Source organism: Zingiber officinale, chromosome 6A (assembly GCF_018446385.1).
Source record: "Zingiber officinale cultivar Zhangliang chromosome 6A, Zo_v1.1, whole genome shotgun sequence".
In the NCBI taxonomy this organism is placed as follows: domain Eukaryota; kingdom Viridiplantae; phylum Streptophyta; class Magnoliopsida; order Zingiberales; family Zingiberaceae; genus Zingiber; species Zingiber officinale.
Window position 1 is genome coordinate 12,790,389 of NC_055997.1, and position 12,536 is coordinate 12,802,924.

At 38.4% G+C, this 12,536-nt stretch overlaps 1 protein-coding gene and 1 long non-coding RNA gene across 3 annotated transcripts; one reads left to right on the top strand and one right to left on the bottom strand.

Moving 5' to 3' along the window:
• The first annotated feature begins 254 nt into the window (after positions 1-254).
• Positions 255-2,218, top strand: LOC121995852. Of its 2 annotated transcripts, none has more exons than XR_006115923.1 (2): positions 255-562; positions 1,739-2,218. It is a non-coding gene; the product is annotated as an uncharacterized LOC121995852 (long non-coding RNA). The 2 variants fall into 2 exon arrangements; XR_006115924.1 differs by having other exon boundaries at positions 1,802-2,218.
• A 505-nt stretch (positions 2,219-2,723) lies between these two features.
• On the bottom strand, positions 2,724-11,936 carry LOC121995853 (DNA-directed RNA polymerase II subunit RPB2). The gene is made up of 25 exons (XM_042549627.1): positions 11,388-11,936; positions 10,235-10,456; positions 9,850-10,140; positions 9,550-9,747; positions 9,005-9,069; positions 8,850-8,936; positions 8,655-8,775; positions 8,530-8,574; positions 8,313-8,450; positions 8,137-8,209; positions 7,961-8,037; positions 7,698-7,805; positions 7,466-7,582; positions 6,768-6,923; positions 6,583-6,684; positions 6,108-6,233; positions 5,875-5,952; positions 5,692-5,787; positions 5,497-5,612; positions 5,342-5,411; positions 5,216-5,269; positions 4,956-5,099; positions 4,549-4,848; positions 4,031-4,453; positions 2,724-3,197 (listed from the first exon to the last, which is right to left on the bottom strand). The coding sequence occupies exons 1-25, from the start codon at positions 11,619-11,621 to the stop codon at positions 3,084-3,086; spliced, it is 3,555 nt and encodes a 1,184-aa protein (XP_042405561.1). The 5' UTR covers positions 11,622-11,936; the 3' UTR covers positions 2,724-3,083.
• Between the last annotated feature and the right edge of the window lie 600 nt (positions 11,937-12,536).

The following is a 12,536-nucleotide window of genomic DNA, read 5'->3' on the forward strand; positions in this document are numbered from 1 at the left end:
CAGGTTACTGAGCACCGAGCAAGGGTGCCCTCCGGGCGACCTCCGGCCGTCCACTCCGAACAAAAATTATAATTTAGTGGGGACGATGAACCCAAGAAGAAATCGCAATCATTTATGATCGGATCGCGATGACGATCTGGCCACAAATATGAATGACACATTCCCTAGGCAACAAAAAGTGGTTCAGCCCCGGTTCAAATACACCCGTGCAGTGGTGGTTCAGTGGATTGCCTTGTGTTATATATAAGGCCTCAGATGGCAAGGGTAGACCTAAAGTCGACCGGTCGAGCCGAGTGTCGGTGAAGGAAGAAGCAGCAGCGATGAAGCAGCCGCCGGCGTCGTCGTACTTGTACAACCAGCAGCAGGATGAGGAGATAGAGGAGGCGGCGGGCGTGTCGATCGGCATGGAGATTGATGACTCCGACCCCGTCGACATCCTCGCCGACTTCGATCGACAGCAGCCTCCCGTCGACGTCGACTTCTTCAACTCCTTCGAGGACGATTTCGACGATCAGGATCTCGCCTGACCGCATTCCTCCCCTCTCGCCCTCTTTCGCTTCTGGTATTTTCCGCCTTTCTATTTCTCGATTGGGGAATCACTTTGTTCGCACGCTAGGGTTTCTATTTTCGCTTTAGCTGCGTCGATGCCATCTTGTTGCATGACTGCGGGCATATAATTGCTAGATGGGGAACTTTTGTTTGGTTGTTAGATTTTGCAGTAGCAAGCATTTTTATGAGATTACCTTTCCTACTTCCAGTGGTTAACTACTCTGAATTCGTGATTGTGAATATACAATTGCTCATGTTTGCTTGGTCGTTAGGTTTTTTGCATGTTAGAAATCATGGTCTAATTTTTTTTAATGTTGAAATTTGAATACATTTTGCTTAAGTATTGATGAATGATCTCACAATTGCTAACATGTAGTTGCTGAAGATCTGATTGTTTGATTGTTTACAGTTATCAGGAAGCTAGTAAGCATGTTGTGAGACTTAATAGTGGTGAAATTTTGGATTATCTTCATTTCACAGGAGATGTTTGTACAACATATCTTGTGATCATTGAACATATACTCTCTTCATGGAAAACCTGTTGATTTTGTTGTTATGGTTTGTTGAAGTGAGAAATTGTGTTAAGATTACATTTTAGTCAGTAATTTGGATACCTTTCATTTAGAGTTGGAATGGATGCAATCTTATTGCATGATTGTGAGCATACAATTGGCCACTGGAGTCTGTTTGTTAGGTTGCTTGGGGTTTTGCTGCAAGTAAGCATGGTGTGAGACATTAGCAGGGAAATTTGAAGATTTTGCCTGTGTTGTGATGGATATACTCTCATGGCATGATTCATTTGTTTCTGAACAGTAGATGGAAGGATCGAACCCTTTGCCACATTACATAAATGTTCAACTCAAAGAGTTGAGAGTGTGAGCGAGAGAGGATTTGTTGGAATGACCCAATTTGTGCAAGAAACCTGGGCTATGCCAAAAATGGCTCATGCACCACGTGCTATGAAGCCAAACTACTTAGATGTCTATTTGATCATATATATGGTTCCCTTTAAAATCTACTTAGCCGTCCCATTATGTAGCTTAAGCAGGGGCTTTTTAGAACTGTGATAAACATAATTTTTGATACAATTGCTGATGATGGTACAAAATTGGAATCATTATTTCTTTATGCACCATTGTTTTAATGCTGATCCTGGAGATATAATTTTTTTGTGTTTTATTTTCACTAGGTATGTTATGATCAGCATCTGATCCTTCGACTCATCACTAACAATGTGATTTTGGTGCCTCAGCTCTTTGGGACTGCGAGCATAGTAAAGAAGCAAGCCATGGAATCCTTCGACAGCTTATTTCTTGTGTCAATTTCCTTTAGTACGAGTCTGTTTTTTCGCATCGTGCTGCCATGGACACGAATGCTCATCAGCTGCTATGTCGAGTTGGTGAGACATAGTTTGAGCAATTATAATTGCGTATCAACTGTAATGAAGACTGAACTTAAGACCCCCAAACCTATCGTCGATCATGTGCTTGGTCGAGAGGGTCCTGTTATAGTCTTGTCTGATTGGGCAGATGGAATTTTAGCCGTTTGATAGATTAACAATCAACGGCTAAGATTTGGCTGATGGCTATCAAACCGAGGGCCCCACCATTGGATTTGCGGTTGTTTTGCTCACGATCGCTGCAGAAATTATATCCTTGTGCATTGTTTATTCGTTTTTTTAAAATTTGTTTTGATTGTGTTCTTGCACGTATTGATTTAGCGACCGATATATCTTTTATGCATTAAACGAAGCATTAAATGGTACGTATAATTTTCAAATTGTTTGTTATAATTATTTTCGATATGGCATTTTATAAATTTCGTTTCTCCATTCTGTGAGACTGCTATCACCAATATTATTTAAGCTAATTATATTATTTTTATTATGTTGATAAACTATTGGTTTTAATATTTTACATCTAAATTTTTTAAAATGCTGAACGTGTCCATATCATCTGTTTCTAACTTAATTAATCATTTTTTTAGAACTGTACCGTAATCAATCTGGATCTAAACTCAGTCAACATATTTCTCCCTACTAAATTTCTGTTAAATTAAAACATAAAACCCTATTTATAGAAATGGATGAATTTAAATAAATTATTCTGATTAGGATATAAGATGTCTTCTGATAGTAATTAATATACAACCATCACGTTAAAAACTTGCTAGAATTTTCCAAATAGACTATAAGTTTGTTTCATCTTAAAATATTACGAGTACAATGAACCATCCGGTTTCAATATTATCTAAATTTGGATACATCATAATATGTATACTTACAACATAACTCTACCAGTTCCATGGTAGAAAACCGTCTTTCTCCAAGCACGTGCACAAACTTGACTCCAGAGAAGAAAACTATTTTCTCGTTGCAGATAAGCAGAAGCTTAAAGTCACAGGGGTCCCTGTTATTCTGCGATAACTGAACGTCCACACAATGAGACGCATTGAGCTTGGCATCACATGCTAACGGCTTGAATTATCCAAGTATGGAGATTCTTTAACCGAACATCCAGAGCACCTGATGATTCTCATTTCTTCTTTTGATCTTTAGCTAGCTGCTGTTCTTTGGTGAGCATCCTTGGTGCGATAGCCATGGCCATCAGTTCTTGGAATAGAAGCTTGCACGCATATGGTATGTGTACCTGTATGAGTAGATCAAAATGTATCACTTAAAATATGACTATATTGTTTGAAGAAATAGCATGTTAATCTTCCACGTTAACGAAAAGGAAAGTTTTCCATTTCAACATCGCACAGTTTACCATCTTTTTTCTAAATCCCTCCAGGTTCTCAAACTCTCCTCATTTCACCCGCTAACAGCCAACATTCTTACTCTTGCCGTGTTTTCTAAGGTGACATGGTACAAGGGCAGACCCTCTGGTCCACAAAACAGTGGCTCAAGGGATGGACCACTTGCAATTACGACTACGACCTGATTGTAATTGATTGTGATCCCTTCCTGAGTTCATTGGTCCCCTAGGTTATAGTTTGAGTTGGGACGGATGGCCGGAGGCTGCCGGAGACGGGCAAGTGGCCGAGCAGCTTGGCGCCAAGTGGAAAGGGCGGCTTCTGGGTGGCCACCCGCCCCGACCCAAACTATAACCTAGGGACGATGAAGCCAAGGAGGGATCGCAACCAATTGCGATCATGATCCGGCCGCAATTACAAGTGATCCATCCCTTAGTCTGTTTTTTTTGGACCAGGGGATATGGCCTCGACAAGGTACATACCGACATACCCACGACATCATTATTCCATTAGGGAAACTAATGAAGATCATAATTAAAGTGTGAAACAAAGAGTTTGGAAACTCCATAGGGTGTTTTGATGACTTCAAAATTCCAGAAAGCATATTGAAAAAAATGTAAACCTCAGGGAGCAAAATGAAAACCTCACCAACGGTAGAAGAAACACGGGAAGAAAATGAACCAACACTTGCAGATACACAATAAAAGAGAGGAACAGAGGAACTTACTTGAACAATGTCGGTTTTGTTCTTACACCCTCTGCATTCAAAGGAACTCTTCTTGAGATTGGCAATGGCTACGAGCCCACATTTCTCACACACATGAACCCTGTATGCATCACTTTGGTCAAATAGTCGTTCCTTGAGGAAGTGTGCAGCACCATGGGCAATCATGCAGTCTCGCTCCATCTCTCCGAACCTGAGGCCACCATCTCGAGAACGTCCTTCCGCAGGCTGCCTTGTCAGAATTTGCACAGGTCCACGCCCTCGAGAATGGATCTTGTCGTCGACCATGTGTTTCAATCTCTGGTAATAGGTAGGACCAAGGAATATCATGGCAGGCAGCCTTCGTCCTGTATGACCATTATACATGGTTTCAAAACCACGCATTTGATAACCACACTTGTGAAGAGCCTTGCTGATATTGTCAACCTAAAAAGAAACAAACATACAAACAAAAAAGATGTATTAGTTGAAAGGGATGGCAAATCTTATTTATAGGAACATGTCAATAGATTTTCTCTTACAGTGACATCAGTGAATGGCGTAGCATCACCCTCCTTTCCCATATGAGCAGCAACTTTACCCATGATACATTCAATCAGCTGACCGATGGTCATTCGAGAAGGTATAGCATGCGGGTTCACAATAATGTCAGGGGTAATGCCTTCGACTGTCCATGGCATATCTTCCTGCGTGTATGTCATACCAACAGTTCCCTTCTGACCATGTCTGCTACTAAATTTGTCTCCGATTTGTGGTATCCGCACAGATCGCACCCTCACTTTCACAAACCTCAACCCATCTGCATTTGTAGTTAACAAAACCTGCAAGATGAGACATGCTTAAATTACCACAACAAGACTGCTTGAAGTACAAAGGCTTGTGAATTGTAAGAGATAATCCATCGCTGGCATATAAGTCTTCAAATTACCTGATCCACCATCCCACTCTCACTGTGCCGTAAACTAGTACTATGGTCTCGTCGGGTGTATCTTGAAGCTTGTCCTTGTGAATCGTCTTGAGCAATGGGGCTTGTCTTCCCAATTATAACATCTTCACCTGAGACCCTTGTACCCTGGCATAAATTCATACAAACAAATTGAAAGGCAGTGGAGGTAATGAAGTGAGCAAGACATAAACTATAAACTGTAAATGGGCACCCTTCCAGATGCACTGGAATATCATACTTACAGGAGGTGCAAGACCATCATCATCCAATTTTTCATAGGAACCATGACGCATGCCCTGAAATTAAGAGAACAACACCATCTCAGATGCAAATTCTTGACCATGGCAAGGAAAATGTGAACTACTAACCATAGTGTTGTCCCTATTTGGTTGCCCAAAATCCTCCTTAACAAGAGTTCCCATTTTCTTTTCCTCATCTCTATGACAGGAAAAAGGTCAGCAACATACTGTTCTACGTAATAAGCATTCAAAAGTTTGATGTATCAAGTTTAATTATAACAAACCTGTAGGAACGGAAGAATAAGGATCTGAAGAACCCACGATCTATCGAAGATTGGTTCATGATGACAGAATCTTCTTGGTTATACCCAGAATAACAGGAAATGGCGACAATAGCATTCTAAACAAGGATGACAAATATGAAACCAATACTCAAAGATAAGAGCATGCCTCTTTCAGATGACACGAAAAATTCTTACAATGCCAGCTGGGAGTTGTCTAAAGTGTAAATGTTCCATAGCACGAGTTGTAACGAGTGGCTTCTGAGGGTAGTACAGAACATAAGCTAGTGTGTCCTGCACACAAACCCCAACAAATTACCATATGCACCTACACATAAGTCTGTGATTTGGAGGTAACTATAATATTTGAAATATACCAACCATTCTTAATTGATAATTTGTGACGTATATTCCCATGGCTTGTTTACCCATTGCTGATTGATATGTATTACGAGGAGACTGAAACAATTACCAGAAAATTAAAAATAAGATATGTTTAATTGAGCTCCTCTGGTCATGTTCCTATTGAAGTGAGAGCTAGTTCCCATCAATTGGCAGACCAATAGAAATATGTTATCAAATTACCACGACATCAATCAATACAGACAACTCACTTGATTGTGGTCGGGAAAGGGAATGATGGATGCACAAACACCCAATATCAACGAAGGATGGATCTCGCAATGAGTGTAAGTATCACAATAAGCCTCCTCAGGATTCTGCCTTGCATTCACAAGATCCTGAAGCAACAGCAATACCAGTTAATAGAAACTTCACACAAGCATTTACAACTCCAGAAGAAACCCTAGTAAATGCCAACTTTTAGTTGAGATATTTATATAACCATCATGAGTATGTTTAAACAGAACAGTTAGCAATCCTCTAAGCACTCCAATGAATGAAAAGGCGAACAAGATTCTAAAAAAATTACTGTCTCACATAGAAAAGGTCGTGCACTATTATCAATTAGCATTAGCTAACATGATATAATCAATACTTGGGGCCAATAGGCTTAATGTCTTATCTCTTCGAAAAAAAAAATGAACTTGTGTCATAAAAAGACACTTTACAAACTATCTGGGTACTTACATTGATTGTCATTGAAATCATGGTAGTTTCTTCTTCCTCAGTGTCTATGTATTCAATGAATCCTTTAGCAACAAGGTCATGCCAACCTTCCTCAGGAGTTTCCTGTAAAATGAGATGCATATAATAGTTAACAAAATGAATAGAAACCAAAAATGTTTGACATTTTTTCATCGGAATAATATTACCCTCTGTTGCAGTGCTCGAATGTCCTTTTTCTTAATCAAAAGCCTTTGCTTTTCAACAATAAAAAGTGGACGACTGCAGCGACCATAGTCAGTATAAAGGCGCAATTCTTTCAGCGGAATGTCCCGTATGACTCCCACCTCAGTGTTGACATCAATCTGTGAGAATGCATATATTAAAGGCATCAAGCTTCATAAGAGAAAGCATCAATAGCATCGAGTAAAACATAATGTTGAAAGAAAAAATTGCATGTGATCATTATAAAATACTCAGAAGAAACCAAGAAGAAAAGTCAAAGGGGAGAAAGGGAGCAATTTGGAGCTCCTATTTTCTTCCGCTAAAAAATGGCAAACATACTGATGTAACTATGCATATCTTGGGAATGGAAAAATCAAAAAGGTAGTTTGGCAGTTTTTTCTCATTTAGTATTCTAGACCTAATTATATATTTAGAAAATTTTAGTGTTTTTAACACCTTGGGGAGCACAAACAGAACTTACTTATGGTCCTACCTTCTTTTTTTAAACCCGCATATAAAGACCTCAAAAAAAAAAAAAGACAAGTGAAAAAGAATTATTTTCTACCTCAAAGTAAAAAAATTTCAAAACCATGATATATGTTAAAAGAACCATAGTTGAAAACACCAACAGCTACAGATGAAATTTTATACGCATGGCCAAATGATATATGAGCTATAATACCTGTCTCCTCAATTGTCTTAAGGTTTTAACCAACATCTCTGGGTTTCTGTGAATCCCAACCCAACAGCCATTGACAAAAATTTTTGTTGACTGTGGAATAACAGCCGGAGAGATTTCCTGCAGGAAGTCGAATAAAAAAAGTTAAAGTGAATTAGTGTATTATAGCAGCCACTAGAATGTTAGACCTGAAATTGACAATATCTGCATATTTTCTGTAACAAGTAGAACTTACCTCAAAGTTCTCAGTACTCCACTCGTCTAAAAACTCCAATATTGGATTTGCAGCAGATCCTACTGTTATGTACACCATTAATGCTAGATTCTTGACAAGGCCACAAGCCTGTGATGACCAGAATGACCAGAATAAATAAGTTAACGGTGAAAACAAGTGTCAAAAACGGAACATGGATAATCAATCACAAGACAATATAGCATGTCATATAATAAATTATAAGGCAACTCTTGATTAGCTGTTTGCACATTTAAAGAAACAACCTGTCCTTCAGGTGTTTCAGCAGGACACATCATGCCCCAATGAGAATTATGCAACTGACGAGGCTTTGCTAGTTTCCCTGATAACAAAAAAATATCAGTATTAATATAGCAAAAAGAATAGGCAAGTAAAATAACTTTGAAGGATGCTAAAGTTATAATATGGTAATAGGAATCACCTTCACGTCCTATGGGAGAATTTAACCTCCGTAGGTGAGATAGTGTGGATGCATATGTCAATCGATTCAACACCTGATAGTTGAAACATTGATACAGAGTTGTTACACCAACAAATAGAGCAAAGCTAATACCTAAAGGCAGCGGATTTATATAGGAAAGAATGAAGAGATGGGACCTGTGAAACGCCTGCCCTAGTACCAGCTTGATTAGCCTGTCCCCAATTTCCAGTTGCAAGGGAGTACTTTAGACCACTAGTAATAGTCTTAGCTTTGATTGCAAATTGCAAGTTCACATCCTTTCCATTGTCAACACACTAACACATCAAAAACACAACCAAGTCAGAAATCAGACAATTATAGAAGGATCAAGGACGAGATATGGAGGATTATAACCTTTTGAACATAGGATCTCACATCCCTTGTCAATTTTCTAAAGAGCTACACATGGAAACAAAAGAAACAATTCAACCTCTCAAGTCAATAAAAAATCAACTGATGTAGAATATACTGAGACAAACCATTCGGAACAAGCCACCAAGCAGAGGACCAGCAAGATCCAGCCTTTTGTTGCCATAGTGATCCCTATCATCTTCTGGTCTTCGTCCAAGGGCGCACAACAATAGACGATGAATGATATATCTATAAGAAAGAGAAAGTATCAATATCCCTATTTTATCACAATTGCAAAGAAGAACAAAGGTAAGAAACCCCACCCAAAGTAATAGGCTTTTTTTGTTTCACAGTATTCACCAACACCAACATGAGGCAACATTTCTTTTTGAAGAATTTCTTTGGCATATCTACAACACGTGAATCACATATTTAGAGAAGCACAACCAAAAAGAACCAAGAAACTAACATATATTACTTGATCCGCTTGTCCCTTGTGACACCAACTGTTGCTCCTCTTTTACCAATATAGTCCAGTGCCACCTACACAAAGGAAGTAAAACTCTTAAATTGCACCCTACAGAATTACATTACACAAGCAAACAAACAAACAAATACTGTAAGATTGATCCTAAACTCGCAAAATACAAGGTGACTGCTGGTTTGTTGCCATAATGTTACATACATGTGAAACAGTTTAGTTCAGCTACGAAAGTACCAACTTTCACATCAGCCCCTCATTTCTTGGAGATAATAATAAACAATTCAAACTCCAGAAAATTTTTGTTGGTGAAAGAACTTTCTTTCCACTGTAAAAGTATAATTGCATCTACTACACAAGAGTATGATGTCAGCAAAAGGAATAAATATATCCTTCAGGATTAGCTAAGCCCTTCATTTGTAACCAAATACCAGACGTTAGCATATACATGGATAAAAAGAAACTAGCATTAATCTAATAAAGCAGGGACACAAAATCAATTACCAAAACAAACAAAAAGAGATTGGAACTTGACAAATTACCTGTTGGTTCTGAATAACAAATGCTTCCTCGAGGGAGGGTCTCAGCAATTCCATCATTTGAGAATCAGAAAATTCATAGCATATGTGTTCGAGTATATCCTTATCAGCAACAAAACCTAATGCCCGGAAGATAATTATTATAGGGATATCAGCTCGGATATAGGGGAGAGTAGCTCGAATGTATTGTCCAGATGAACCCTGTTGGACAAAACATAAGAATCAACATGCAGTTTTAAGTAAAATGAAAAAAAAATACAAATGCAGGAAAAAAAAAAAAGGAAATACATGTAAAAGAGTTACCCCTTTTGCACTTGCACGAGAAAGCATGCGGACAAACATGCTGCTTGCTGGCCTGTTTTGGTTCTCAGCCATAGACCTAACTTCAGCTACATAAGCAAACTTGTTTGGCTGCCTTTTCTTAAATACATATACATGATTGGTGCTCATCTTTTCCTGTGCAATAAGCACCTTTTCACTTCCATTGATGATGAAATATCCTCCTTGATCATAAGGACACTCCCCAAGTTCAGTGAGATCCTTCTCAGAGTTCTGATACAAAGTGCAATAACTGGACCGGAGCATTATAGGCACCTGCAAGAAAAATAATAGACAAGATGAATAAAATAATCAACGCCCATGGAAAAAAATATGAAACAAAATGTTTTGATCAATGAATATCTTTTACCTTTCCGATAAACACTTTTGCAAAATCTTGAGTCTCTGTCACTTCTTCACAATCATGACCCTTCTTTATAATTCTTTTAGTGACGTCAACATACAATGGAGCAGAATAAGTCAAGTTCCTCAATCTTGCTGCTTTTGGGAATAATGTAGCAGTTTCACCATCAGACTCTGTCATCATAGGCCTGCTCAAATATATCTGCCCGAAGCTTATCTTATAAATAGTCTGCAAAAAAAAAACATAACATAGCTCAGCAAATTGAAAAAGGCCTAAGAACTCACTAATTTCCAGAGATAGACTAATAATCCAGAAGATAACAACCAGAAGAGATATATCCAATTGCAGTTTGCTTAAAGCAACTTAGTCATGTATGATTTTGAACCGAGATGCTATCTAAATCATATTCAAGATAAATCTCATTAGTGCATGTTATCTGCTCATGATATTGTATAATTTGATGAGAATAAATAGATCAAATTCAATGCTTGAATTGTAGAGAAGCTTTCAAAAAGTAAAGATTTCAATTTAGTAGAACTAAAACTGAATAAATCAGAAATGTATTTCCAATCATACAAAAATAATTCTGAGAATACTTATGATGAATGAACATGAAATTCTTCTCAGCAAGAGTTCAAGATATCCTAGAAAATATTATTTGATAAGAAGATATTGATGACACAGTCATTAGGAAAATTAAGGTAGGTGGTTGAAATGGAAGGCGCTTGTTGAGTTTTGTGCTTAAAAGGAAAGCGATTGTGAAATGGCATGTCATACTTTATAGAATGGATGTTGTCCAAGGAAGAAACATATACACACATATATAAATAAAATAATTTTTAAAACAAATAATGATGAGAATTTCAAGACGGGCGTGCACATGAAACAAAAAATATTGATGTCCAAGAGAAATTAGATTTAGCTCCAATGTGTGGTTAAATAAGAACACCAGATCTTTAATCCAACCAGATCTTCTACTCAACTCCCTCTGCTAATATTCAATCCAATTCTGAAGGCCTCTAAGAACACCAGATCTTTAATCCAACCACATGTTTACTTCTTGAGCCCTGATATCGATCAGCTACTACACCCACTTATCCTGTTAATTGAGCTACTTAGAGGAACCAAGAAGCAATCGAACGGCGAAACGAGGGTAGACCTCGACGAAGTCAGACTGGCGGCCCGGGTTATGCTGGGACTCGGGGCGGATCTCAATGTCCGAGGACTCATCCACGATCTCCTGCATAGTGTTCTGGATGAACTCGTCGAAGGAGTCCAGCTGCTGCCGCACAAGACCCTTCTCCTCGAAGTAGGCGCTGATCACCGCCCAGGCGTCCTCCTGGGTGATATCGTCGTCATCGTCGTTGTCCATCATTGCATAGTCGTCCTCCATATCGCCGTCTGACCTCGACTCTCACGCCGTTCCAAAATTCCGGAAAATAACTTGGCTCTGTTCTCGGACGTTTTAACGGCAAAAGAACGGCTCGGAAACGGCCAGAACAGAACGGCAGCCCTTTTGTCCAGCGGCGACTCACGGCGGTAGGCTGCCGCGATGGGAAAGAACGAGAAGTGCCAGCCGACGGTGAAACCTGCGGTGCGCCAGGAAGGAGGAAAACAAACTGGGAAATTGTTTGCGGCGGCCGGTAATGATTCCCGTCCGCTACTAGCGAGCGACTCGACTTGGACGCGGCGGCGCTGTGCGCAGTTGAAACCTAGTTTTTAATATAAATTAGATATTAATAAATCAAATTAATTCCCATCAATAATTTAATAAAGTCTAATCAACTTACGAATATTCTATAAAATCTGTTTAAAATTTGAAAATTTCTAAATAAATTCTATATATTCATATTTATTTATTTTAATTAACTTATGATTATTAATCAAATTATTATTATTATTATTATTATTATTATTAATTTGATTATTAAACTTATTTAAATAGAATTTTAAATGAAAAATTATATATATATATATATATATATATATATATATATATATATATATATATATATATATATATATTCGTGCTGCGTCGTGTTCGTTTCGTGAATAATATTAGAACTGGAATGGTAGAATATGCAACGGTGGTCACATTTGTTCCAGTGAACCATGCACTCGTTGACTAGAGGGGGGAGAAGAAATTTGAAGTGATGCTAAAAATACGCTCCCCCCTCCCCCGGCTACATAATTAGAAATAACTCATGACGATTTCGTCGACATGATATTGTCATATTGGTCGATATAAGCACGATATAAGCATAGCCCCAGGTTTGTGGCACACCAATCCTAAGAAAAATTAGGCCCT